At 40.4% G+C, this 25,369-nt stretch overlaps 1 protein-coding gene and 1 non-coding gene across 2 annotated transcripts; one reads left to right on the plus strand and one right to left on the minus strand.

Annotated features, from left to right (window-relative positions):
• Positions 1-218: 218 nt before the first annotated feature.
• Positions 219-1,986, minus strand: LOC780568 (protein STRICTOSIDINE SYNTHASE-LIKE 13). Its single transcript, XM_044506988.1, has 4 exons — positions 1,530-1,986; positions 1,169-1,453; positions 927-1,094; positions 219-835 (listed from the first exon to the last, which is right to left on the minus strand). The coding sequence occupies exons 1-4, from the start codon at positions 1,910-1,912 to the stop codon at positions 430-432; spliced, it is 1,242 nt and encodes a 413-aa protein (XP_044362923.1). The 5' UTR covers positions 1,913-1,986; the 3' UTR covers positions 219-429.
• A 7,523-nt stretch (positions 1,987-9,509) lies between these two features.
• Positions 9,510-9,582, plus strand: TRNAT-UGU (transfer RNA threonine (anticodon UGU)). The gene has a single exon. It is a non-coding gene; the product is annotated as a tRNA-Thr (tRNA).
• Positions 9,583-25,369: the final 15,787 nt, after the last annotated feature.

Here is a 25,369-nt window from a genome sequence, read left to right on the forward strand (position 1 = left end):
CATGTCAAGCTGTAGAGGGCCAACGCCCTGGCGCGGTGCTTGCATCAATATTGCTTTTTTATTTCAAGGAGAGAAGGGATGACAATGCGTTTGAGGTTGAGCTCGTTGCGTAGAACTATAAGTCCTTATACTCTTTGGTCCTTGTATGTCGAGGTGGTGTACAAACAAATCAAAAAACATGATCAATTCATATATACATGAAAACTCAAACAATTGCATTACAGTTCTAGAATCTCAATGTAATTTTTATTATGCCTTGTACTTCTCGTGAGCTTTTATAAAGATCCGAGTTCTTGTCACAAAAGAAAAAGAATCCATCGTCAAATTCACAACATGATCATCACACGAACCCAATAAACAAGCAAACCATAAACTGATACACCTCCTTGCTAATATAAAACCAGCAAATCAAATGAGACACTACACACTCTAGTCCAACGGATAAGGGATCGTGGCGATGTGGTTGTGCGCAACGGTCCCGATCCACAGCCTCCGGTCCACCTCCCTCACCTCGCTCACCAGCTTCATCACCTCGCCGCCCCGGTCCTCGAGTACCTCGACCACGTTCCCCTCGCCGTCGAGGAGCGCGAGAAGCGTGTACATCTTCATGCTCACCATCTTCCCCAGCGTCTTCATCGACACCGGGATCTTGAAGTAGGCGGTCCGCAGCCACGGCCACCGCGCGAACACCTCCTGCGTCGGCGTCCGGCAGCAGTCGATCGCCACCCAGAACTGCCCCTTGCTGTTCAAGCGCACGTTGTCGGGGAACCCCGGCAGGTTCGCGAACACCTCCACCTGGCCCGCTCTTGGACCTTCCAGCCAGTACCTCATGATCCTAGTGTGCATGCATGAGCCGATTAATAAAGGCGTCATCAGTTCCTGGATCTCTCGAGCCGGATCATACTGAAAACCTGAGTTTATCTCACCTGCAGTTTGTTGTCTCGGAGAAGAGGAGAAATTGCTGGTCCTGTGAGATCTGCACGCCGTTTGGGAAGACCAGCCCGTTGAGCACGACATGAACGGCACCGGTTTCTCGGTCATATCTCAGCAGCCTCCCCGTGCCTTCTCCTTCCAGCAAAATGTTCAAATGGTCCCTGCATGATCAGTCATTTGTCAAACACAAATCTCAAGAACAGAAAAAGGAGATCGGCAGCAGTACTCCGCTCACTTTCTGCTGTATCTCGTGCTCGTGTCGGTGAAGAATATCGAGCCGTTCATGTGGATGTCGAGGTCGTTGGCGAAGTGGACCGGGTCCCCGCCGGCCTCCCTCGCCAGGGAGGTCGCCACGCCGCCGCTTTCGCCAACGGCCATGAGCCCATAGTACGCGTCGGCGATGAAGAGCTCGCCGGTCTCCCTGTGGAACCTCAGCCCGAGAGGCCGGCCGCACCACTTCTCCTTCCCGTGCTGCTTCTTCGTCGTCGACTCCACTCCGTTAGCACAAACTTTCTCCGACCTTTTTTTTTCCGAAAAAACTATTTTAGTTTGCACACACACAGGTAAGCTATGGTTTTTCTGCAGTAAGCCAATACCAGTCAGGATTCATGACGGCGAACGTCTCCCACCCGGCCTTGTCCCCCATCCACCGCACGACGCGGCCGTCGGCGAGCCCGGCGTAGGGCCCGCGGCCCTGGCGGTCGAACTCGATGGACTCTGGCCCGAACACCTCGTTGACGAACTCGAGCCTGCCGAGCCTGAGGCGGCTGCCGTTGTCCCTCGGCCAGCGCTGCATGACCTCCCTGTACGGCGCCAGCTCGTGCTTCACCGGCCGGTAGTCGATCCCGGCCAGCGGGCCGAGGTGGAAGGGGTCCATGAGGACCAGGGCCAGCGCCAGGGCCGCGATGAAGAGGTGCGGGTACTGCACGATGCCATCGCGTCCTGCGGCTCCCTGCCGCCGCGGCTTCTTCTCTTCCATGGAGGTAGAGGGCAGTGGCTCTAGTTTGCATGCGGACGAAAAAAGCGCGGGCAATGTGATCTTAAATTCTTAATGGATTTGCCCCGAAAATATATACCGACATGCACGGGAGTTGCATGAGTCAGCTAGCGTGACAATATTATCCCGGCACGCACGGAGGTTGCATGGGTCGGTGTGATCGTTTGGGAGTAGGTGTATTTCGGTTCAGAACAGCTAAGGGGATATGGCGCTTTTGGAATTTGGGATTTGCATGCCTTCGTTGCTTGGATAGTGATGCAAGATGTACAGGTCAACAAGCATAAAGTGGATTCTCAAAAAAAGCAAGCATAAAGTGATCCAGGAGGATATACCGAGCCAATTATCATGCATGACCTGATCTGGTGAGGATCAGGATCAGGGAGAGAAGAGCAAACTTTGGAGGAGAAAGAAGCAGAAGAGCAAGGGAGCAGTCAAGAATTCGGTATCATTCGTGATAATGATTTAGTTATTGACAGATGTTATAGAGGTAATTATAAGGGGATTAGAGGGAGAGATAATTGGCGTAATGCGGTGCGTGTAGGGTCGGTCCTACGTTTCGGAAGGCCCTAGGGTGACGACATGGGTCCCTTCAGTGTTTAAATTTCTAGATCGCTTTCTTTCTTTCTTTCTCTTCCTTTTTAAGCACCCAACAAATACGTAAGGCCTCGTACAATGCTAGGTGCTTATAAAAACAAATCGGATTTTTTTGAAGCATTTGTGCCTATTTCTACAGGAGAAACGTCTAATTAAGCGTCTGTCCTGTATAAATAAGCACGGATACTTAAAGAAAGCCTGGTTTATTTCTCCAAGACCTTGTACAATGCAAGGTGCTTAGGAGAGGTGCTTACAAAAATAAACCGGATTTTTCTCAAGCACCGGTGCTTATTTTTATAGGAGAGACGTCTAATTAAGCGTCTGCCATGTATAAATAAGCACTGATGCTTAAGAAAAGTCTGGTTTATTTCTTCAAGCATCTCTACTAAGCACCTTGCATTGTACAAAGCTTTAGACACCATTGTTTTTTACAGGTCTTAGACAACATTGTAAGGCAGGCTAATGTTCTAAAATTATGAAGAAAAGAGAATACGAAGAATGAGAAATTTATACATTAAAACCCCATGCATGAATAGGACACAAAAACTTATGATCGATGAATACGTACTTGTGACGGACTAAATTAGAATTTATACATCAAAACCCTAATCATGTACACTGAAATTGGGGGATGGATCATGGATGAATACGTAGCTGCGATTTTTTGAAAGACCGGATGAACTCGCTACCGTCGGATGCCGGATAGCCGGGTCACCGGCGTAGGCGCACGGCGCAACAGTAGGTTGCTGGCCTGCCACACACAACGGCAACAACGAACAAGGCATCCCTGATTCCGAATCCCGAGCGGTCGAGGCGCCGAGCAACGATTGAAGACGAACAGAAGAATAAACTAACAAAAAGCCCATATTATCTTGTCTTCTCCTTTAAATAAATGTTTGCAGATTTCAGGTTAGTCCACTACACATGCACTCTAATTATTATTCACATCGTTTAGTCGTGCAAGTGAAAAGCAATAATGACGAAATTTGATGAAATGATTGAGATGAAGAAAAGATGGTATAAATTTGACCTATTTTTTTTTGTAAATATGATTAGCTTATCGTTCTTGATTCATCCTATTATGAATGAACATGTTTGCAATGACAATTAGAGATTATAGTTACTTATGTCATATTTAATAGCTAGGAAGGTAGGAGTGGATAATGGTTTATCTTGTGTGTCAACATGCATTTAAAATGGTTATAATATAGTATGACAGGATGGTATCTTTATCTGAATGATTCGAGTGTCTTGACTTGGCACATGTTCACGCATGTACTTGAATCAAAACCAACATAGCCTCCAGGATATTTATATTCATAGTGATTTATATCATAATCATGCTAGTACCTCAGCCCGGGCGTTCGATCTATTCGGTTTGTTCGGTCCGGTCTTTTCGGTCTTTCAAAAATTCGGTCTTCCATAATTGAAGACCGAAATAATTTCGGTCTTTTCGGTTTATCACTATTCGGTCTTCGGTCTTTAATATTCGGTCTTCGGTCCCAACCAAACAGACCAAATTAATTTCTACAACTTAGATTTATGTTACTTCAAGTATCATATGCAAACTGCATGTACTACCGAGATGTATGCATATATAGAGGTGCATGTGTACAAAGACAACAGAAGTGTATATAGAGGTGCACGTGTGTATAAGAAAAATTCAGACAAGTAATAGTTGTTTGTAATCTGGACATCACAGAACAGGAACATCACAAAATTTGTACATCACAGAACATGAACATTACAAAATCTGGACATCACAGAACATCACAAAATTTGTACATCACAGAAATGAACATCTGAACAAAATCTGGACATCACAGAACATGACACATCACAAATGAGGTTAACCATGACCAAGCCATACAATATATACAGATTTCTGACCGCACACTTAACATCCTCTTTCCAGAATTTTAATCCCAATGACGCCACTTATACAACTTGACCATCACTATCCTCGTTGTTCTATCTTTCTTCTTTGTCTTCTCTGACCAAACTTTTCATCATTAATTTGATGCACATAGAGAGATCAGAGATGAAGCTGGCTTACCTTCAGTTGTGAGGTGGAGCATGGGAAGAGGACAGTAGGCACCGAGCCGGCGACCAACATGGAAGAGGACGAGGTGGTGAGAAACTGCAGATTAGATGGTGGTGACGAATTGCGAGGCGGAGCACGACATGGATGGCCGCCGCAAGAGCGGTGAAGCGATGGGGGAGGGTCGTGGTTGGCTGCGCGGCGCGACGGATGGGGCACGGCGGTTGGCGGCTTGATGCTGGTCGTCAGCGCCTCACCGGTCCTAGGCGCGGCTCCAGGCGCCGGCAGGGGCGCGCGGCACGCCTCGGTGCGGCGGTCACGGGCTGATGGCTCGCGGGGTTGAGGCATCGGGCCTCAGCGGTGGGCGGCGGCTAGGGTTCGTCACGTGAGAGAGAAAAGAGGAGCGGCTGCTGGTTGCTGTGAATCGTGAGGTGAGGTGAGGCTGAGGACGTGTGTCTCGCTCGTGACTTGGGCTGGCCGGATGGGCCTTTACTAAATTCTTCATGTGGGCTTTTATTATTAATTCAGTCTATATGGGCAATTCGGTCTGGAACATAGCAGGACCGAATAGACCGTAAGTATTTCGGTCTTCTATCTATGCCGACCGTTTTATATTCGGTCTTTTTTAGTTCGGTCTTTTCGGGTTCGGTCTCGGTCTTTTCGGGTTCGGTTTTCGGTCTTCGGTTTTTATGCCCAGGGTGACTAGTACCCAATGTTTATTAATCTCAATGCATGTTTATGACCGTTGTCGCTCTTTAGTTGGTCACTCCTCAGTCTATTTGCTAGCCTTCACTTATACTAAGCAGGAACACTGCTTATGCATCCACTTCCTTAAACCCAAAGTTATTTCATATGAGTCCATCATACCTACTTATATGCGGTATTTACCTGCCGTTCCAAGTAAATTTGCATGTGCCAAACTCTAAATCTTTAAATATTAATCTATTTTGTATGCCCAAATCGCTCATGCATCGACAACGGGTTGTCAGTATCTTCCATGTTAGATGGGTTATTCTCATGATGAATGTTTATTCACTTGTCATTCATGAGAAAGTGGCCGGTAATCGGGATGTCAGTCCTATGATCAAAATTAAAATATAATAATGAAACAAAACTCCCCCGGATTATTGTTAGTATGGTGGGTACCCGAGGATTAGGCTAGCCATGGCTTGTGTCTGTTGGTGGAGGGGGAGTAAAACTTTACCATTCTGTTTGGAAACCGCTTATAATGTGTCTAGCAAGGAAGATAGTGAGATCTCTCGGTTGTTACGTTGACAATGAAAGCATACCTCTCAAAATTATATTCAGCTCTGTTTTAAAAGCTTCGAGCTCTAGCACCTCTGCAAATCCATGCTTCCCTCTGCGAAGAGCCTATCCATTTACTTTTATTGTTGAACCATCTTCTTATTAAAGCACTAGCTGTAGAGCACTACTGTCATTTATATGCTTTGCGTTTAGTTGATATTGAGTACGAGTGTGACTAGATCTCTTTTGCCATAAATTCAATGTCTTGTCAGTGTTTGAACTTCAGAAGTGTTCTGCATTTATGTTTTGCGGTCTCAGAAAGGGCTAGCGAGATACCGTTATATCATATGGTATCATGATTGTTTTGAAAAAAGTGTTGTCATTAAAGATATCTTATTATTGCTCGCTAGTTAGTAATGCCATTGATATGAGTAAATGTGAGACCTAAGTGTTATCGTGAATGTGGTTAGTTCATAATCTTTGCTGAAAACCCGAACATTGGTTAGACATATTTGCAACAACAAGATCAAACAAAGTTTGTAAAAGCTTTTCTTTGTCACTTTCAGTTTGTCAACTGAATTGCTTGAGGACAAGCAATGAGCTAAGCTTGTGGGAGTTGATACGTCTCCATCGTGTCTACTTTTCCAAACACTTTTGCTCTTGTTTTGGACTCTAATTTGCATGTTTTGAATGCAACTAACCCGGACTTACACTGTTTTCAGCAGAATTGTCGTGGTGTTATTTTTGTGTAGAAATCAAAGTTCTCGGATTGACATGAAAATTTACGAAGAATTTTTATGGAATATATAAAAAATACTGGTGGAAAAAGATACCAAAGGGGGCTGCTACCTCTTGAGCATGCGTTGGTTTTCTCTTGAAGAGAAAAGGGTGATGCAGCAAAGTAGCGTAAGTATTTCCCTCAGTTTATGAGAATCAATGTATCAATCCAGTAGGAGACTACACGCAAGTCACCTAGTACCTGCACAAACAAATAAAAACCTTGCAACCAACGCGATAAAGAGGTTGTCAATCCCTTCACGGCCACTTGCAGAAGTGAGATCTGGTAGAGATAATAAGATAAATATTTTTGGTATTTTTTTGTATAAATTGAAAAGTGAAGATTACAAAATAAACGGCGACAGAAATAGCTACTTGACGGGAAAATAATATGATGTAAAGTAGACCCGGAGGCCATAGGTTTCACTAGTGGCTTCTCTCAAGATAGCATATATTACGATGGGTGAACAAATTACTGCTGAGCAATTGATAGAAAAATGCATAGTTATGAGAATATATAGGCATGATCATAAACATAGGCATCACGTCTGTGTCAAGTAGACCGAAATGATTCTGCATCTACTACTATTACTCCACACATCAACCGCTATCCAGCATGCATCTAGAGTATTAAGTTCATAAGAACAGAGTAACGCAGTAGGCAAGATGACATGATGTAGAGGGATAAACTCAAACAATATGATATAAACCCCATCTTGTTATCCTCGATGGCAACAATACAATACGTGTCGGTTCCCTTTCTGTCACTGGGATCGAGTACCGCAAGATTGAACCCAAAGCTATGCACTTCTTCCATTACAAGAAAGATCAATCTAGTAGGCCAAACCAAACTGATAATTCGAAGAGACTTGCAAAGATATCAAATCATACATATAAGTCAGAGAAGAATCAAATATTGTTCATAGATAAACTTGATCATAAACCCACAATTCATCGGATCTCGGCAAACATACCACAAAAAGAATTAAATCGAATAGATCTCAAAGAACATCAAGGAAAACTTTGTATTGAGAACCAAAGAGAGAGAAGAAGCCATCTAGCTAATAACTATGGACCCGAAGGTCTATGGTAAACTACACACACATCATCGAAGAGGCTATGGTGTTGATGTAGAAGCCCTTAGTGATCGAATCCCCCTCCTGCAGATCGCTGGAAAAGGTCCCCAGATGGGATCTCACGGTTACAGAAGGTTGCGGCGGTGGAAAAGTGGTTTTGTGGCTCCGTTGGATGTTTTCAGGGTATAAGAGTATATATAGGCGAAAGAAGTAGGTCGGTGGAGCTACGAGGGGCCCACGAGGATGGGGGCGTGCCTGGCCCCCCTTGGCGTGCCGCCCTACCTCGTGGCCACCTCGTTGCTTCCTTGACCTCCACTCCAAGTCTCCTAGATTACGTTTGTTCCAAAAAATATCCTCGCGAAGGCTTCATTCCGTTTGGATTCCGTTTGATATTCCTTTTCTGCGAAACACTGAAATAGGCAAAAATAGCAACTGTCACTGGGCCTCTGGTTAATAGGTTAGTCCCAAAAAAAATAAAAGTGCATATTAAAGCCCATTAAACATACAAAACAGATAATATAATAGCATGAAACAATCAAAAATTATAGATACGTTGGAGACGTATCGACATCCCAAGCTTAATTCCTGCTCGTCCTCAAGTAGGTAAATGATAAAAAAACAGAATTTTTGATGTGGAATGCTACCTAACATAATTTTCAATGTAATTTTCTTTATTGTATCATGAATATTCAGATCCGAAAGATTCAAGACAAAAGTTTAGTATTGACATAAAAATGATAATACTTCAAGCATACAAATAAACTAATCATGTCTTCTCAAAATAACATGGCCAAAGAAAGTTATCCCTACAAAATCATATAGTCTGGCTATGCTCTATCTTCATCACATAAAATATTTAAATCATGCACAACCCCTATGACAAGGCAAGCAATTGTTTCATACTTTTGATGTTCTCAAACATTTTCAATCTTCATGCAATAAATGAGCGTGAGCCATGGATATAGCACACTATAGGTGAAATAGAATGGTGGTTGTGGAGAAGACAAAAAGGAGAAGATAGTCTCATATTAACTAGGCATATCAACGGGCTATGGAGATGACCATCAATAGATATCAATGTGAGTGAGTAGGGATTGCCATGCAACGGATGCACTAGAGCTACAAGTGTATGAAAGCTAAAAAAGAAACTAAGTGGGTGTGCATCCAACTCGCTTGCTCACGAAGACCTAGGGCATTTTGAGGAAGCCCATCATTGGAATATACAAGCCAAGTTCTATAGTAAAAAATTCCCACTAGTATATGAAAGTGACAAAATATGAGACTCTCTATCATGAAGATCATGGTGCTACTTTGAAGCACAAGTGTGGTAAAAGGAGAGTAGCATTGCCCCTTCTCTCTTTTTCTTTCATTTTTTATTTGGGCATTTTTCTCTTTTTTATGGCCTCTTTTTTTCGTCTGAAATCTCATCCCGACTTGTGGGGGAATCATAACCTCCATCATCCTTTCCTCACATGGGACAATGCTTTAATAATAAAGATCAACACACTTTATTTACTTACAACTCAAGAATTACAACTCGATACATATGACTCTATGTGAATGCCTCCGGCGGTGTACCGGGATGTGCAATGAATCAAGAGTGAGATGTATGAAATAATTATGAACGGTGGCTTTGCCACATATACGATGTCAACTACATGATCATGCAAAGCAATATGACAATAATGAAGCGTGTCATAATAAATGAAACAGTGTAAAATTGCATAGCAATATATCTCGGAATGGCTATGGAAATGCCATAATAGGTAGGTAACTAATATCTGAGATTTTACAGATTTCCTATACCATACCTATTTCTATTTGTTACACTATTTCCCTTATGTAAGCCCACTTAGCTCAGAGGTTAGAGCATCGCATTTGTAATGCGAGGGTCATCGGTTCAAATCCGATAGTCGGCTTTTTTTCTCTATCGATGTTCTACGAACAAGAATCTCTTTTTTCCAAATTAAATGGAGAATCCGGGATCTTTTATGTTTTTTACCTTACAATTTTGCTAGATACAAAACAATAAAATAAATAATATATATACAAAAAATAAAGATTTTGATGAAATTCCATTTTTTGGGGTACTTTAGTTTATTTTACTCCGTTTATCCTGTAGTTTAATTCAGTTTTAATTTCGATGTATTCTGTAATGTAAATACAATCTTATATTTACTAATTGAAAGCACCATAAGAATTACCATAACAGTCCACATCACTAAAATTAATGACACCATTGATTTAGATAATTGGTCAATCTTAACCCCACGATTTATGTTACTCTCGCGATGAAAAAAAAAGACCCAATATAGACGTGACAAGGACCAAACCTGAACCTATACGTGTTCCCCCCAAAAAAGAAAAAAACTAACCTACACGTATTGCTCCATCCCTACAGTCTCCCTTTATGAATAGCCACACGTACCTCTTCCTAAAAAAATGCATCAAGTAAAAAAAAAACCACGCATACCTCTCAATTTCTTTTCTCGAGCGCCGACTCTGTCCCGTATCCTCAAGATCAGCGTGGCGTCTATGTTGCTCCTCGCCCTTGCCGTGAAGCCGGCCAAAGCCTCCACTCCATCAACCTCGCCGGCTCCACCATGGTATCCTCGAGATCTGTGTGGCCTCTACGTCGGCTGTCTTCTTCCTCGCATCTCCCTTGCTGTGTAGCTTGCCAAGGTGTCCAGCCCCTCCTCCATGTTCTCAACTTCTGATCACATCAAGCTCAACAGGCCAAGGTTATCTCCTCTGCTTTGACGATGAAATTGGCAATCTGCGTCCAATTGAATCAGCCAGATGCAGAAGCGTGTCTTCCTCCTCATGGCATCTCTGTTGGATCATATACGCTCCATAGCTGGCAGCAGCAATTGTCGAAATTTGGACCATCCACATCAGATCTATGCAGCTATAACATTGGCCAGTTAAGCAACACCATCTTTCTTTATCGAACCATGTGCCAAATCAATCTAGAAAAATTGAGGATCTAGCTGAGGATTTATTCTTACAGATTTATTGGTAAAGCTTCTTCTGTACAATAATTGATGGAAACCGCATAGGGAGCAGTGTCATCTTCATCCTGCTAAAACTATATGGCCCAAGGTGCCCAAACCATGAGCTGATGGAACATTCAAAGTTTCAGGTGGGTTAGGTTCGTGCCGCTTACAATCCTGCAATAATGCCTATAAAAATGTTTTTTCTCTAATTGTGCGTACTGTCAAATTTCTACTGGATGATGCAAAATATTGCGTGCAGATAGCTGTGTCCAAACATGCACGTTGTAGACCTGTTAATATTAAATTTTGAGTACTTAGATTTCTTCAGATGCTTTTAATTAAGCAGTGCTCTAGCAAAAGAATACTCATTTTGCTTACTGTTGTTGCTACATAACGCTTGGAGTTTGTTGTTGTTGCTCAGCTTGGCTCGATGCTTGAATGGATGTCTACTGAGTTGGAAAGGAGTATGAAGTGATCATGATAGCAGTTGTCCAGTTCAGGTCTAAACACATTCATTCTTCATCTTATTTTTTTCTACTATTCTTCGTAATAATAACATAATGATACAAAAACGACTCCAATGTTTAGCTAAATATATAAGAGAATGCCTTATTTTTTTCACATGCAACTGTGATATGAGTAGACTCAGGATAGATATTAGCTAAGGGTTAAATTTCATGGCCATTGACTTAATTGGCTTTGTTTCCTTCGTATCTTTTTTCTATGTGAAATACTTAGTAATTGGAGACACATATTTCGAGCCACTACATTACCTCTCGACGAGAAGAAATCTAATCCATTGTTTTTCAGTGAAAAAAAATACCTGATGGATCTAATTTCTGCATCTAGCAACTGTAAGAGCCTGCATTGTCTCTTGCAGCAAAATATAAAGGCACATAACCACGTTTTCTACAACTCCTAATAAGCAGTCTTGATCAAGTACGTCGGATGCACATGAACAAATCCTCCTAATTACTGGAAGAGAAAGCTACCTGATCGCTGAGCCGGATGCAGATTAATATGTCCTCATACCAATACTAGACGAAGGTGAAGACCGAAGGATCAAGTGCCAGCCAACTCGAGTAACTCCTCCAGTATCTCGCTGGCTAATGGCTCTAGCCTCCAGGCGTAAGGTATGGACATCACGCATGTTAGTCTGCACTCCATAAACATGCTAATTGTAGACCAAACTCGCAAGAGATTACTATTCTGTATGAGCCTTAGTTGTAGGTACATGGAACGATTTTTCCTCTTTTGTTTATGGAAATGTTAACGCCCACACGTGTGGGCGTTGACCATCTCGACCACACGCATCCATCACCGTCCAGTACTATATACACGAATCTTGACACAATCTGGCTGATTTTCTGTGCCACGTAGGACAAGGCGTGTGTGTGGTGTGTGACATAGTTCGCCCACACATCCATTTTACCACACGGAGGGGCCGGTGTGTGGGCGTTTAGCAGTTCACCCACACACCAGTTTTCAGTCACGCACAAGGGTTGGTGTGTGGGCATTTGCCATCTCGCCCACACGCCCGTCTCCTCTCCCACACGTAAGCTGCTAGTTGCCATGTGTTTTTGCAGCGCACATGGCAACTGCCTCTAGTGTGCTTTATAAGCAGGTGGCAACTTTCTTTTTTTACCCGAGTTGCCATGTGTTTTTGCAGGGTACACGGCAACTGCCTAGTATGCACGTAAGCAGATGGCAACTGTCTTTTACCGAGTTGCCATGTGTTTTTGCATGGTACATGGCAACTGCCCCAACGTGCACGTACATGGCAACTGCCCTAACGTGCACGTAAGCAGATGACAACTCTTCCATTTTACATGGCAACTGCCCTAGCATGCTTGTGAGAACATGGCAACTCTCTCAACTGCCTAGTGTTAGTATGTGGCAACTCCTAAAGTTATGAAATAATGGAACTACATTAGATCAGACCATACATGGCAACTGCAGTTGAGCAACCATGGCAACTGCAGTTGTCCGACATGGCAACTGTAGTTCAGCGACATGGCAACTGCAGATAAACGAACATGGACGAGGGTCTGGATCATGGCAACTGCGGGCGCGCGGTGAGCGTCACGCGTCGCGTGCGGGACCAGAAGGGTACGAGGCCTGACATACGGGCGTGTGGGCGTTATCAATTTCGCCCACACGCACGCGTGTGAGAGGGTTCAGGAGGGAAAAAAAGACGTGTGTGGGCATTAGTTGTTTTGCCCACACGTAGGTGTGTGGGCTGGTTGCTGTCCATGCCACACGAGGCGTGTGGCACAACTATTCGATACACCACACGTGTGGCAGTTATCGGGACCCTTTGTTTACTACATTTGCTTGATGCATTCAGTGAGCTTATATTTTTAGAGCATGTGTTTGGTATTTTCTTTGCAAGTTTGGAACTGCTGAGAGCCTGATATTGACCGACAGATGCATCTACCGACCTGCTATTCCATAGAATATGTTTTGATGAGAAAAAAGGAAAAGCATGAAATATTGCTCATAATAATTATGTCAAGTACTAGATCTTAAGTTGTCCCGAAAGGTTCGCAACTTCTAGAGAATAATGTTCATAGTTGAATCACCTTTTTGACATGCAATTATTCAAACTTCCGACATTAATATTCACCGTCATTTGTACTGTGGGGTTCTGTCTCTTTTCCTATTCTATTAATTGATACATGCAGTTTTCCTGCATGGTTCAAAAAACTTATCTAGATCAAGGAAATCCCAACAATTCAACTAATTTATCCTATGCGCTTCCGTTTGAAAAATAAACTACAATGATGTGCTTTCTTATATTTCGTGTCTAGAATATCAATTTGTTATGGGATACCGTTCAGTGTTGAGTCAAACATTAAACTAAATGATCTCCCCGACCAAACCTCCTCTACATGGATGTTGGAAAGGCTAACCAACGAAAGATATATTTCATCTTTTATTGAAATATGGAAAACACGTGTGACAATGGGCATTGGTTTTCTAGAACTTCTGCAAATTTATAAGATATGCATAACATGCATGATTTTTTCCATTCACAACTTTGCATGTTGACCACCTATGCAATTACAATAGAGTTGCACCCTCATATTAACTTCTACACCATCTATCAATTTGAGGTCGGGTGCCATGAGACAATGGGCACATGTGGAACATCATGATAAATTTGTTTGTCAGAAGAACATAAGGCACCGAAATTGTCTTGCAACAAATTGGTTGAAGGACTGTAACATATGGCTCCATATCCAACCATGAAAAACGGTAGCTTGCGTGTCTCTAATATTATATTTAAAAATGTGTTATAATTTTTTTCATGACATTAATAATCCGCACAACGTTCCACATACAATGTATATCAAAATTGCTAGCCCGTGCAGTTGCACGGTGTTGTTGACTAGTGAAATTAATTGTGTAAAATGAAATTTCAATAAAATAAAATAAAGGAGTCTTCATGTCCCATTATCGAGGACCTCGTTTAAAAAAATACGTTGGCTAGGAGCTTTACCAGGACTCACTAGAAAAACACCTAAATCTGGAAGTAATCTTAAAAAAAAATCAATTCTTAAAGAAGATATTCTACCATCCCGAGGAGATATTTCTTTATTTAGCATTGGACCCTCTATAGTAGTCATATCAGTTTTATTAAGTTTTTTAGTTATCCCTTTGGGATATCATTTTGTTTTAGCCGATCTTAGTATTGGTGTTTTTTACGGATTGCCATTTCAAGTATAGCTCCTATTGGTCTTCTTATGGCAGGATATAGCTCAAATAATAAATTTCTTTTTCAAGCGGTCTACGAGCTGCTGCTCAATCCATTAGTTATGAAATACCATTAACTTTTTGTGTGCTAGCAATATCTCTATGTGTGATTCGTTAAAATAGATCTTTTTCCTATAAAATCCATTAACTATTTATATTCCTTTTCTTACTAACCACACAATTACGAGTACCTCTATTGTTATTCCCAAAAGGAGGGTCAAAATGGATAGAATCGATGTCAGTCCATAGACTTCTTTTAATAATTCCAATTTCGAAAAAGAATTGATAGTTTCTACCTCTACCCTATCTATTATCATTTCAACGATCAACTTCCCCCATAATGATATCTATACTACCTAATACCGTCATGATATCAGCCAATTTCATTTTTTGGTGGCTGTTTTGAGAAAGATATATGGTGGGTTTATGGTACCGGTGAAAGTTGCGCGGTACTAGAGAGGCTATCAATGGTGAGAGTGCGTATAATCCATGGACTCAACATTAGTCATAAATAACTCACATAATTATTGCAAAAATCTATTAGTTATCGAAACAAAGTACTACGCGCATGCTCCTAGGGGGTAGATTGGTAGGAAAAGACCATCGCTCGTCCCCGGACGCCACTCATAAGGAAGATAATCAATAAATAAATCATGCTCCGACTTCATCACATAACGGTTCACCATACGTGCATGTTACGGGAATCGTAAACTTTAACACAAGTATCTCTCAAATTCACAACTACTCAACTAGCATGACTCTAATATTACCATCTTCATATCTCAAAACAATCATCAAGAATCAAACTTCTCATAGTATTCAATGCACTTTATACGAAAGTTTTTATTATACCCATCTTGGATGCCTATCATATTAGGACTAATTTCATAACCAAAGCAAATTAACATGTTGTTCTAAAGGACTCTCAAAATAATATAAGTGAAGCATGAGAGATTAATAATTTCTATAAAATAAAACCACCACCGTGCTCTAAAAAGATATAAGTGAAGCACTAGAGCAAAATTATCTAGCTCAAAAGATACAAGTGAAGCACATAGAGTATTATAATAAATTCTGATTCATGTGTGTCTCTCCCAATAGGTGTGTACAGCAAGGATGATTGTGGTAAACTAAAAAGCAAGGACTCAAATCATACAAGACGCTCCAAGCAAAACACATATCATGTGGTGAATAAAAATATAGCCTCAAGTAAAGTTACTGATAGACGAAGACGAAAGAGGGGATGCCTTCCGGGGCATCCCCAAGCTTAGGATTTTGGTTGTCCTTGAATTTTACCTTGGGCATCCCCAATCTTAGGCTCTTGATACTCCTTATTCCAAAATCCATCAAATCTTTACCCAAAAATTTGAAAACTTCACAACACAAAACTTAACAGAAAATCTCATGAGCTCCGTTAGTATAAGAAAGCAAACCACCACTTTAAGGTATTGTAATCAACTCATTATTTATTTATATTGGTGTTAAACCTACTGTATTCCAACTTCTCTATGGTTCATACCCCCTGATACTAGCCATAGATTCATCAAAATAAGCAAACAACACACGAAAAACAGAATCTGTCAAAAACAGAACAGTCTGTAGCAATATGTGGGTTTCGAATACTTTTGTAACTCCAAAAATCCTGAGAAATTAGGACATCCTTAATAATTTGTATATTGATCCACTGCAGTTGAAATCAGTATTTTATCGCTCTCTGGTAGAAAATGAAAATTATTCTCGTGAGCACATACTTTCTGTTTTTTCAGCAATATCAAATAACAATCACCCAAGAAGATCCTAAAGGCTTTACTTGGCACAAACACTAATTAAAACATAAAAACACGGTAATAACAGAGGATAGATGATCTATTTATTACTAAATAGGGAAAAAAGCAAGGAACAAAAATAAAATTGGGTTGCCTCCCAACAAGCGCTATCGTTTAACGCCCCTACCTAGGCATAAAAACAAGGATAGATCTAGGTATTGTCATCTTTGGTATGCATCCATAAGTGGCTCTCATAATAGATTCATAAAGTAATTTAATTTTCTTTCTAGGACAGTGTTCCATGCCTTTCCTTAACGGAAATTGGAATCTAATATTTCCTTCTTTCATGTCAATAATTGCACCAATCGTTCTAAGGAAAGGTCTACCAAGAATAATAGGACATATAGGATTGCAATCTATATCAAGAACAATGAAATCTACGGGCACGTAATTCCTATTCACAACAATAAGAACATCATTAATCCTTCCCATAGGTTTCTTAATAGTGGAATCCGCAAGATGCAAATTTAAAGAACAATCATCAATTCACGGAAACCTAACACATCACACAAAGTTTTTGGAATCATGGAAACACTAGCACCCAAATCACATAAAGCATAGCATTCATGATCTTTAAAGTTAATTTTAATAGTAGGTTCCCACTCATCATAAAGTTTTCTAGCGATAGAAACTTCTAGTTCAAGTTTTTCTTCATAAGATTGCATTAAAGCATCAACGATATGCTTAGTAAGAGCTTTGTTTTGATCATAAGCATGGGGAGAATTTAACACGGATTGCAACAAGGAAATACAATCTATCAAAAGAGCAATTATAATAATTAAATTCCTTGAAATCCAAAATAGTGGGTTCATTGCTATGTAAAGTTTTGACCTCTTCAATCCCACTTTTACCAATTTTTGCATCAAGATCTAAAAACTCTGAATCATTGGGACGCCTTTTAACTAAAGTTGACTCATCTCCAGTCCCATCTTTAACAAGATTCATATTGGCAAACAAAGATTTAATAGGAGACTGATACGTCCATTTTGCATCATGCTTTTATATTGATATTTATTGCATTATGGGCTGTTACTACACATTATGTCACAATACTTATGCCTTTTCTCTCTTATTTTACAAGGTTTACATGAAGAGGGAGAATGCCGGTAGCTGGAATTCTGGGTTGGAAAATGAGCAAATATTATAGATCTATTCTGCACAACTCCAAAAGTCCTGAAACTTCACGGGAGCACGTCTTCGAATATATATAAAATATTGGCAAAAGAATTAACCAGGTAGGGCCCACACCCTGGCCACGAGGGTGGGGGCGCTCCCTACCCCCTGGGCGCGCCCCCCGTCTCGTGGGCCCCCTGGTAGGCCTCCGGTGCCCATCTTCTGCTATATGAAGTCTTTCGTTCGAGAAAAAATCATAAGCAAGCTCTCAGGACAAAACTCTGCCGCCACGAGGCGGAACCTTGGCGGAACCAATCTAGGGCTCCGGCGGAGCTGTTCTGCCGGGGAAACATCCCTTCGGGAGGGGGAAATCATCACCATTGATCCTCTCAGTGGGAGGGGGTCAACCTCCATCAACATATTCACTAGCACCATCTCCTCTCAAACCCTAGTTCATCTCTTGTATCCAATCTTTGTCCCAAAACCTTATATTGGTACCTGTGGGTTGCTAGTAGTGTTGATTACTCCTTGTAGTTGATGCTAGTTGGTTTATTTGGTGGAATATCATATGTTCAGATCCTTTATGCATATTAATACCCCTCTGATTATGAACATGAATATGATTTGTGAGTAGTTACGTTTGTTCCTGAGGACATGGGAGAAGTCTTGCTATAAGTAGTCATGTGAATTTGGTATTCGTTCGATATTTTGATGAGATGTATGTTGTCTTTCCTCTAGTGGTGTTATGTGAACGTCGAGTACATGAAACTTCACCATTGTTTGGGCATAGAGGAAGGCATTGGGAAGTAATAAGTAGATGATGGGTTGCTAGAGTGACAGAAGCTTAAACCCTAGTTTATGCGTTGCTTCGTAAGGGGATGATTTGGATCCATATGTTTCAGGCTATGGTTAGGTTTGCCTTAATACTTCTTTTGTAGTTGTGGATGCTTGCATGAGGGGTTAATCATAAGTGGGATGCTTGTCCAAGGAAGGGAAGTACTTGATACGTCTCCAACGTATCTATAATTTTTGATTGCTCCATGCTATATTATCTACTGTTTTGGACATTATTGGGCTTTATTATCCACTTCTATATTATTTTTGGGACTAACCTAATAACCGGAGGCCCAGCCCAGAATTGCTGATTTTTTGCCTATTGTAGGGTTTCAAAGAAAAGGAACATCAAACGGAGTCCAAACGGAATGAAACCTTCGGGAACGTGATTTTCTCACTGAACATGATCCAGGAGACTTAGACCCTACGTCAAGAAACAAAGGAGGAGGACACAAGGTAAGGGGCGCGCCTACCCCCCTAGGCGCACCCTCCACCCTCGTGGGCCCCCTGTTGCTCCATCTTGCGGTGTCCTTTTCCAGTGACAGTAGGGGCAGCAAGGCACGTATTGTATTGTTGCCATCGAGGATAACAAGATGGTTTTTTTATCATATTGCATGAATTTATCCCTCTACATCAGGTCATCTTGCTTAAGGCGTTACTCTATTTTCATGAACTTAATACTCTAGATGCATGCTGGATAGCGGTCGATGAGTGGAGTAATAGTAGTAGATGCAGGTAGGAGGCAGTCTACTTGTCTTGGACGTGATGCCTATATACATGATCATACCTAGATATTCTCATAACTATGCTCAATTCTGTCAATTGCTCAACGGTAATTCATTCACCCACCATAAAATACTTATGCTCTTGAGAGAAGCCACTAGTGAAACCTATGGCCCCCGGGTCTATCTTCATCATATTAATCTTCCAATACTTAGTTGTTTCCTTTGCTTTTATTTTACTTTGCATCTTTATCATAAAAATACCAAAAATATTATCTTATCATATCTATCAGATCTCACTCTCGTAAGTGACCGTGAAGGGATTGACAACCACTTATCGCGTTGGTTGCGAGGAGTTATTTGTTTTGTGCAGGTACGAGGGACTCGCGCGTAGCCTCCTACTGGATTGATACCTTGGTTCTCAAAAACAGAGGGAAATACTTACGCTACTTTGCTGTATCATCCTTTGCTCTTCAAGGAAATCCAACGCAGTGCTCAAGAGGTAGCAAGAAGGATTTCTGGCGCCGTTGCCGGGAGGTTCGCGCAAGTCAAGATTTGACTCCCGACAACGAGCCATTTCCGGCGCCGTTGCGGAGGAGTCTACGCAAAAGTCAACATACCAAGTACCCATCACAACCCTTATCTCCCGCCTTACATTATTTTCCATTTGCCTCTCGTTTTCCTCTCCCCCACTTCACCCTTGCCGTTTTATTTGCCCCCCCTCTCTCTCTATCCTCCCTCTTTTTCTCTATTTGCCTCTTTTTGCCTGCTTGCTTTTTGTTTGCCTGTGTGTTGGATTTCTTGCTTGTCACGATAGCTCAAGATAACACTAAATTGTGTGACTTTACCAATACCAACAACAATGATTTTATTAGCACTCCTATTGCTCCTCTTATCGATGCTGAATCTTGTGAAATTAATGCCGCTTTGCTGAATCTTTTCATGAAAGATCCATTTTCCGGCCTTCCTAGTGAAGATGCCACTACTCATCTAAATAGCTTCTTTGATTTGTGTGATATGCAAAAGAAGAAAGATGTGGATAATGATATTGTTAAGTTGAAACTATTTCCTTTTTCGCTTAGAGATCGTGCTAAAGCTTGGTTTTCGTCTTTGCCTAAAAATAGTATTGATTCTTGGAACAAGTGCAAAGATGCTTTTATCTCTAAGTATTTTCCTCCCGCTAAGATCATCTCCCTTAGAAATGATATTATGAATTTTAAGCAACTTGATCATGAACATGTTGCACAAGCTTGGGAGAGGATGAAATTAATGATACGTAATTGCCCTACTCATGGTTTGAATTTGTGGACGATTATACAAAAAAATTATGCCGGATTGAATTTTGCTTCTAGAAATCTTTTAGATTCGGCCGCGGGAGGCACTTTTATGGAAATCACTTTAGGAGAAGCTACTAAACTCCTAGATAATATTATGGTTAATTATTCTCAATGGCATACAGAAAGATCTACTAATAAAAAGGTGCATGCGATAGAAGAAATTAATGTTTTGAGTGGAAAGATGGATGAACTTATGAAATTATTTGCTAGTAAGAGTGTTTCTTCTAATCCTAATGATATGCCCTTGTCTACTTTGATTGATAATAATAATAATGAATCTATGGATGTGAATTTTGTTGGTAGGAACAATTTTGGTAACAATGCGTATAGAGGAAATTTTAATCCTAGGCCTTATCCTAGTAATCCCTCTAATAATTATGGTAATTCCTACAACAATTCTTATGGAAATTATAATAAGATGCCCTCTGATTTTGAATCTAATATTAAAGAATTTATTACTTCGCAAAAGAATTTCAATGCTTTGATTGAGGAAAAATTGCTTAAGATTGATGAGTTGGCTAGGAACGTTGATAGAATTTCTCTTGATGTTGATTCTTTGAAACTTAGATCTATTCCTCCTAAGCATGATATCAATGAGTCTCTCAAAGCCATGAGAATTTCCATTGATGAGTGCAAATAAAGAACCGCTAGGATGCGTGCTAAGAAAGATGCCTTTATAAGAGTGTGTTCTTCAAGTTCCTATGAAAATAAAGATGAAGATCTAAAAGTTATTGATGTGTCCCCTATTAAATCTTTGTTTTGCAATATGAATCTTGATAATTATGGGACTGAATATGATCCACCTTTACCTAGAAGGTGTTCCAAAAATTCGGAGTTTTTAGATCTTGATGCTAAATTTGATGAAAGTGGGACTGAAGAAATTAAAACCCTAGATGTTGCTAAACCCACTATTTTGGGTTTCAAGGAATTTAATTATGAAAATTGCTCTTTGATTGATTGTATTTCCTTGTTGTAATCCGTGCTAAATTCTCCTCATGCTTATAGTCAAAATAAAGCGTTTACTAAACATATCTTTGATGCCTTGATGCAATCTTATGAAGAAAAACTTGAGTTGGAAGTTTCTATCCCTAGAAAACTTTATGATGAGTGGGAACCAACTATTAAAATTATGATTAAAGATCATGAGTTTATGCTTTATGTGATTTGGGTGCTAGTGTTTCCACGATTCCAAAGACTGTGTGATTTGTTAGGTTTCCGTGATTTTGATGATTGCTCTTTAAACTTGCACCTTGCGGATTCCACTATTAAGAAACCAATGAGAAGAATCAATGATGTTCTTATTGTCGAAATAGGAATTATGTGCCCGTAGATTTTATTGTTCTTGATATAGATTGCAATCCTTCATGTCCTATTATTCTTGGTAGACCTTTCCTTAGAACGATTGCTGCAATTATTGATATGAAGGAAGGAAATATTAGATTCCAATTTCCGCTAAGGAAAGGCATGGAACACTTTCCTAGAAAGAAAATTAAATTACCTTATGAATCTATTATGAGAGCCACTTATGGATTGCCTACCAAAGATGGCAATACCTAGATCTATCCTTGCTTTTTATGCCTAGCTAGGGGCGTTAAACGATAGCGCTTGTTGGGAGGCAACCCAATTTTATTTTTTATTCCTTGATTTTTTCTCCTGTTTAGTAATAAATAATTTACCTAGCCTCTGTTTTGGTTGTGTTTTTTTGTGTTTAATTAGTGTTTGTGCCAAGTAGAACCGTTGGGAAGACTTGGGGAAAGTCTTGATATCTTGCTGTAAAAAACAGAAACTTTAGCGCTCACGAGAATTGCTGCCATTTTTATTTGGAAAGTTATATTTAGTTAATTCTTTTTGGAGATGATTAATATATAAATTCCTCACGTCCAGAAAGTTATTTTTGAATTTTTGGGGTTCCAGATCTTGCGCTAGCTACAGATTACTACAGACTGTTCTGTTTTTGACAGATTCTGTTTTTCATGTGTTGTTTGCTTATTTTGATGAATCTATGGCTAGTAAAATAGTTTATAAACCATAGAGAAGTTGGAATACAGTAGGTTTAACACCAATATAAATAAATAATGAGTTCATTATAGTAACTTGAAGTGGTATTTTGTTTTCTTTCGCTAACGGAGCTCACGAGATTTTCTACTTTAAGTTTTGTGTTGTGAAGTTTTCAAATTTTGGGTAAAGATTTGATGGATTATGGAAAAAGGAGTGGCAAGAGCCTAAGCTTGGGGATGCCCATGGAACCCCCAAGATAACCTAAGGACACCTAAAAGCCAAAGCTTGGGGATGCCCCAGAAGGCATCCCCTCTTTCGTCTACTTCTATCGGTAACTTTACTTGGAGCTATATTTTTATTCACCACATGATATGTGTTTTGCTTGGAGCGTCTTGTATGATTTGAGTCTTTGATTTTTAGTTTACCACAATCATACTTGCTGTACACACCTTTTGATAGAGCCATACATGATTTGGAATTTGTTAGAATACTCTATATGCTTCACTTATATCTTTTGAGTTATATAGTTTTGCTCTAGTACTTCACTTATATCTTTTAGAGCACGGTGGTGGATTTGTTTTATAGAAATTATTGATATCTCATGCTTCACTTAGATTATTTTGAGAGTCTTAAATAGCATGGTAATTTGCTTAAATAATCCTAATATGATAGGTATTCAAGATTAGTAAAAAAATTCTTATGAGTGTTTTGAATACTAAGAGAAGTTTGATGCTTGATGATTGTTTTGAGATATGGAGGTAATAATATCAAAGTCGTGCTAGTTGAGTAGTTGTGAATTTGAGAAATGGTTGAGTTGAAGTTTGCAAGTCCCGTAGCATGCACGTAGAGTAAACGTTTTGCAACAAATTTAAAATATGAGTTCTTTGATTGTCCTCATTATGAGTGGCGGTCGGGGACGAATGGTCTTTTCCTACCAATCTATCCCCATAGGATCATGCGCGTAGTGCTTGGTTTTTGATGACTTGTAGATTTTTGCAATAAGTATGTGAGTTCTTTATGACTAATGTTGAGTCCATGGATTATACGCACTCTCACCCTTCCATCATTGCTAGCCTCTTCAGTACCATGCATTGCCCTTTCTCACATTGAGAGTTGATGCAAACTTCGCCGTGCATCCAAACCCCGTGATATGATACGCTCTTTCACACATAAACCTCCTTATATATTCCTCAAAACAACCACCATACCTACCTATTATGGCATTTCCATAGCCATTCCGAGATATATTGTCATGCAACTTTCCACCATTCCGTTTATCATGACACATTCATCATTTTCATATTGCTTAGCATGATCATGTAGTTGACATAGTATTTGTGGCAAAGCCACCGTTCATAATTCTTTCATACATGTCACTCTTGGTTCATTGCATATCCCGGTACACCACCAGAGGCATTCATATAGAGTCATCTTTTGTTCTAGCATCGAGTTGTAATCATTGAGTTGTAAATAAATAGAAGTGTGATGATCATAATTTTCTAGAGCATTGTCCCAAGTGAGGAATTAAAAAAAAGAGAGAAAGGCCATAAAAAAGAGAGAAGGCCAAATAAATGAGAGAAAAAGAGAGAAGGGACAATGTTACTATCCTTTGCCACACTTGTGCTTCAAAGTAGAACCAAAATCTTCATGATAGAGAGTCTTTTGTTTTGTCACTTTCATATACTAGTGGGAATTTTTCATTATAGAACTTGGCTTGTATATTCCAATAATGGGCCTCCTCAAGTGTCCTAGGTCTTCGTGAGCAAGCAAGTTGGATGCACACCCACTTAGTTTCTTTTGTTGAGCTTTCATACATTTATAGCTCTAGTGCATCCGTTGCATGGCAATCCCTACTCCTTGTATTAACATCAATCGATAGGCATCTCCATAGCCCATTAATTAGCCTCGTTAATGTGAGACTTTCTCATTTTTGTCTTCTCCACATAACCCCCATCATCCTATTCTATTCCACCTATAGTGCTATGTCCATGGCTCGCGCTCATATATTGCGTGAAAGTTTATAGGTTTGAGATTACTAAAGTATGAAACAATTGCTTGGCTTGTCATCAGGGTTGTGCATGACGAGAGTATTCTTGTGTGACGAAAATGGAGCATGACTAAACTATATGATTTTGTAGGGATGAACTTTCTTTGGCCGTGTTATTTTGAGAAGACATAATTGCTTAGTTAGTATGCTTGAAGTATTATTATTTTTATGTCAATATGAACTTTTATCTTGAATCTTTCAGATCTGAACATTCATACCACAATTAAGAAGAATTACATTAAAATTATGCCAAGTAGCACTCCACATCAAAAATTCTCTTTTTATCATTTACCTACTCGAGGACGAGCAGGAATTAAGCTTGGGGATGCTTGATACGTCTCCAACGTATCTATAATTTATGATTGCTCCATGCTATATTATCTACTGTTTTTGGACATTCTTGGGCTTTATTATCCACTTTTATATTATTTTTGGGACTAACCTATTAACCGGAGGGCCAACCCAGAATTGCTGTTTTTTTGCCTATTTTAGGGTTTCGAAGAAAATGAATATCAAACGGAGTCCAAACGGAATGAAACCTTCGGGAACGTGATTTTCTCACCGAACATGATCCAGGAGACTTAGACCCTACGTCAAGAAACAAAGGAGGAGGCCATGAGGTAGGGGGCGCGCCTACCCCCCCCCCCCAGGGCGCACCCTCCACCCTCATGGGCCCCCTGTTGCTCCACTGACGTACTCCTTCCTCCTATATATACCTACGTACCCCCAAACGACCAGAGACGGAGCCAAAACCCTAATTCCACCACCGTAACTTTATGTATCCACGAGATCCCATCTTGGGGCCTGTTCCGGAGCTCCGCTGGAGGGGGCATACATCAACACCATAGCCCCTCTGATGAAGTGTGAGTAGTTTACCTCAGACCTTCGGGTCCATAGTTATTAGCTAGATGGCTTCTTCTCTCTTTTTGGATCTCAATACAATGTTCTCCCCCTCTCTTGTGGAGATCTATTCAATGTAATCTTCTTTTTGCGGTGTGTTTGTTGAGATTGATGAATTGTGGGTTTATGATCAAGATTATCTATGAATAATATTTGAATCTTCTCTGAATTCTTTTA

Source organism: Triticum aestivum, chromosome 4A (genome assembly GCF_018294505.1).
Source record: "Triticum aestivum cultivar Chinese Spring chromosome 4A, IWGSC CS RefSeq v2.1, whole genome shotgun sequence".
In the NCBI taxonomy this organism is placed as follows: Eukaryota; Viridiplantae; Streptophyta; class Magnoliopsida; order Poales; family Poaceae; genus Triticum; species Triticum aestivum.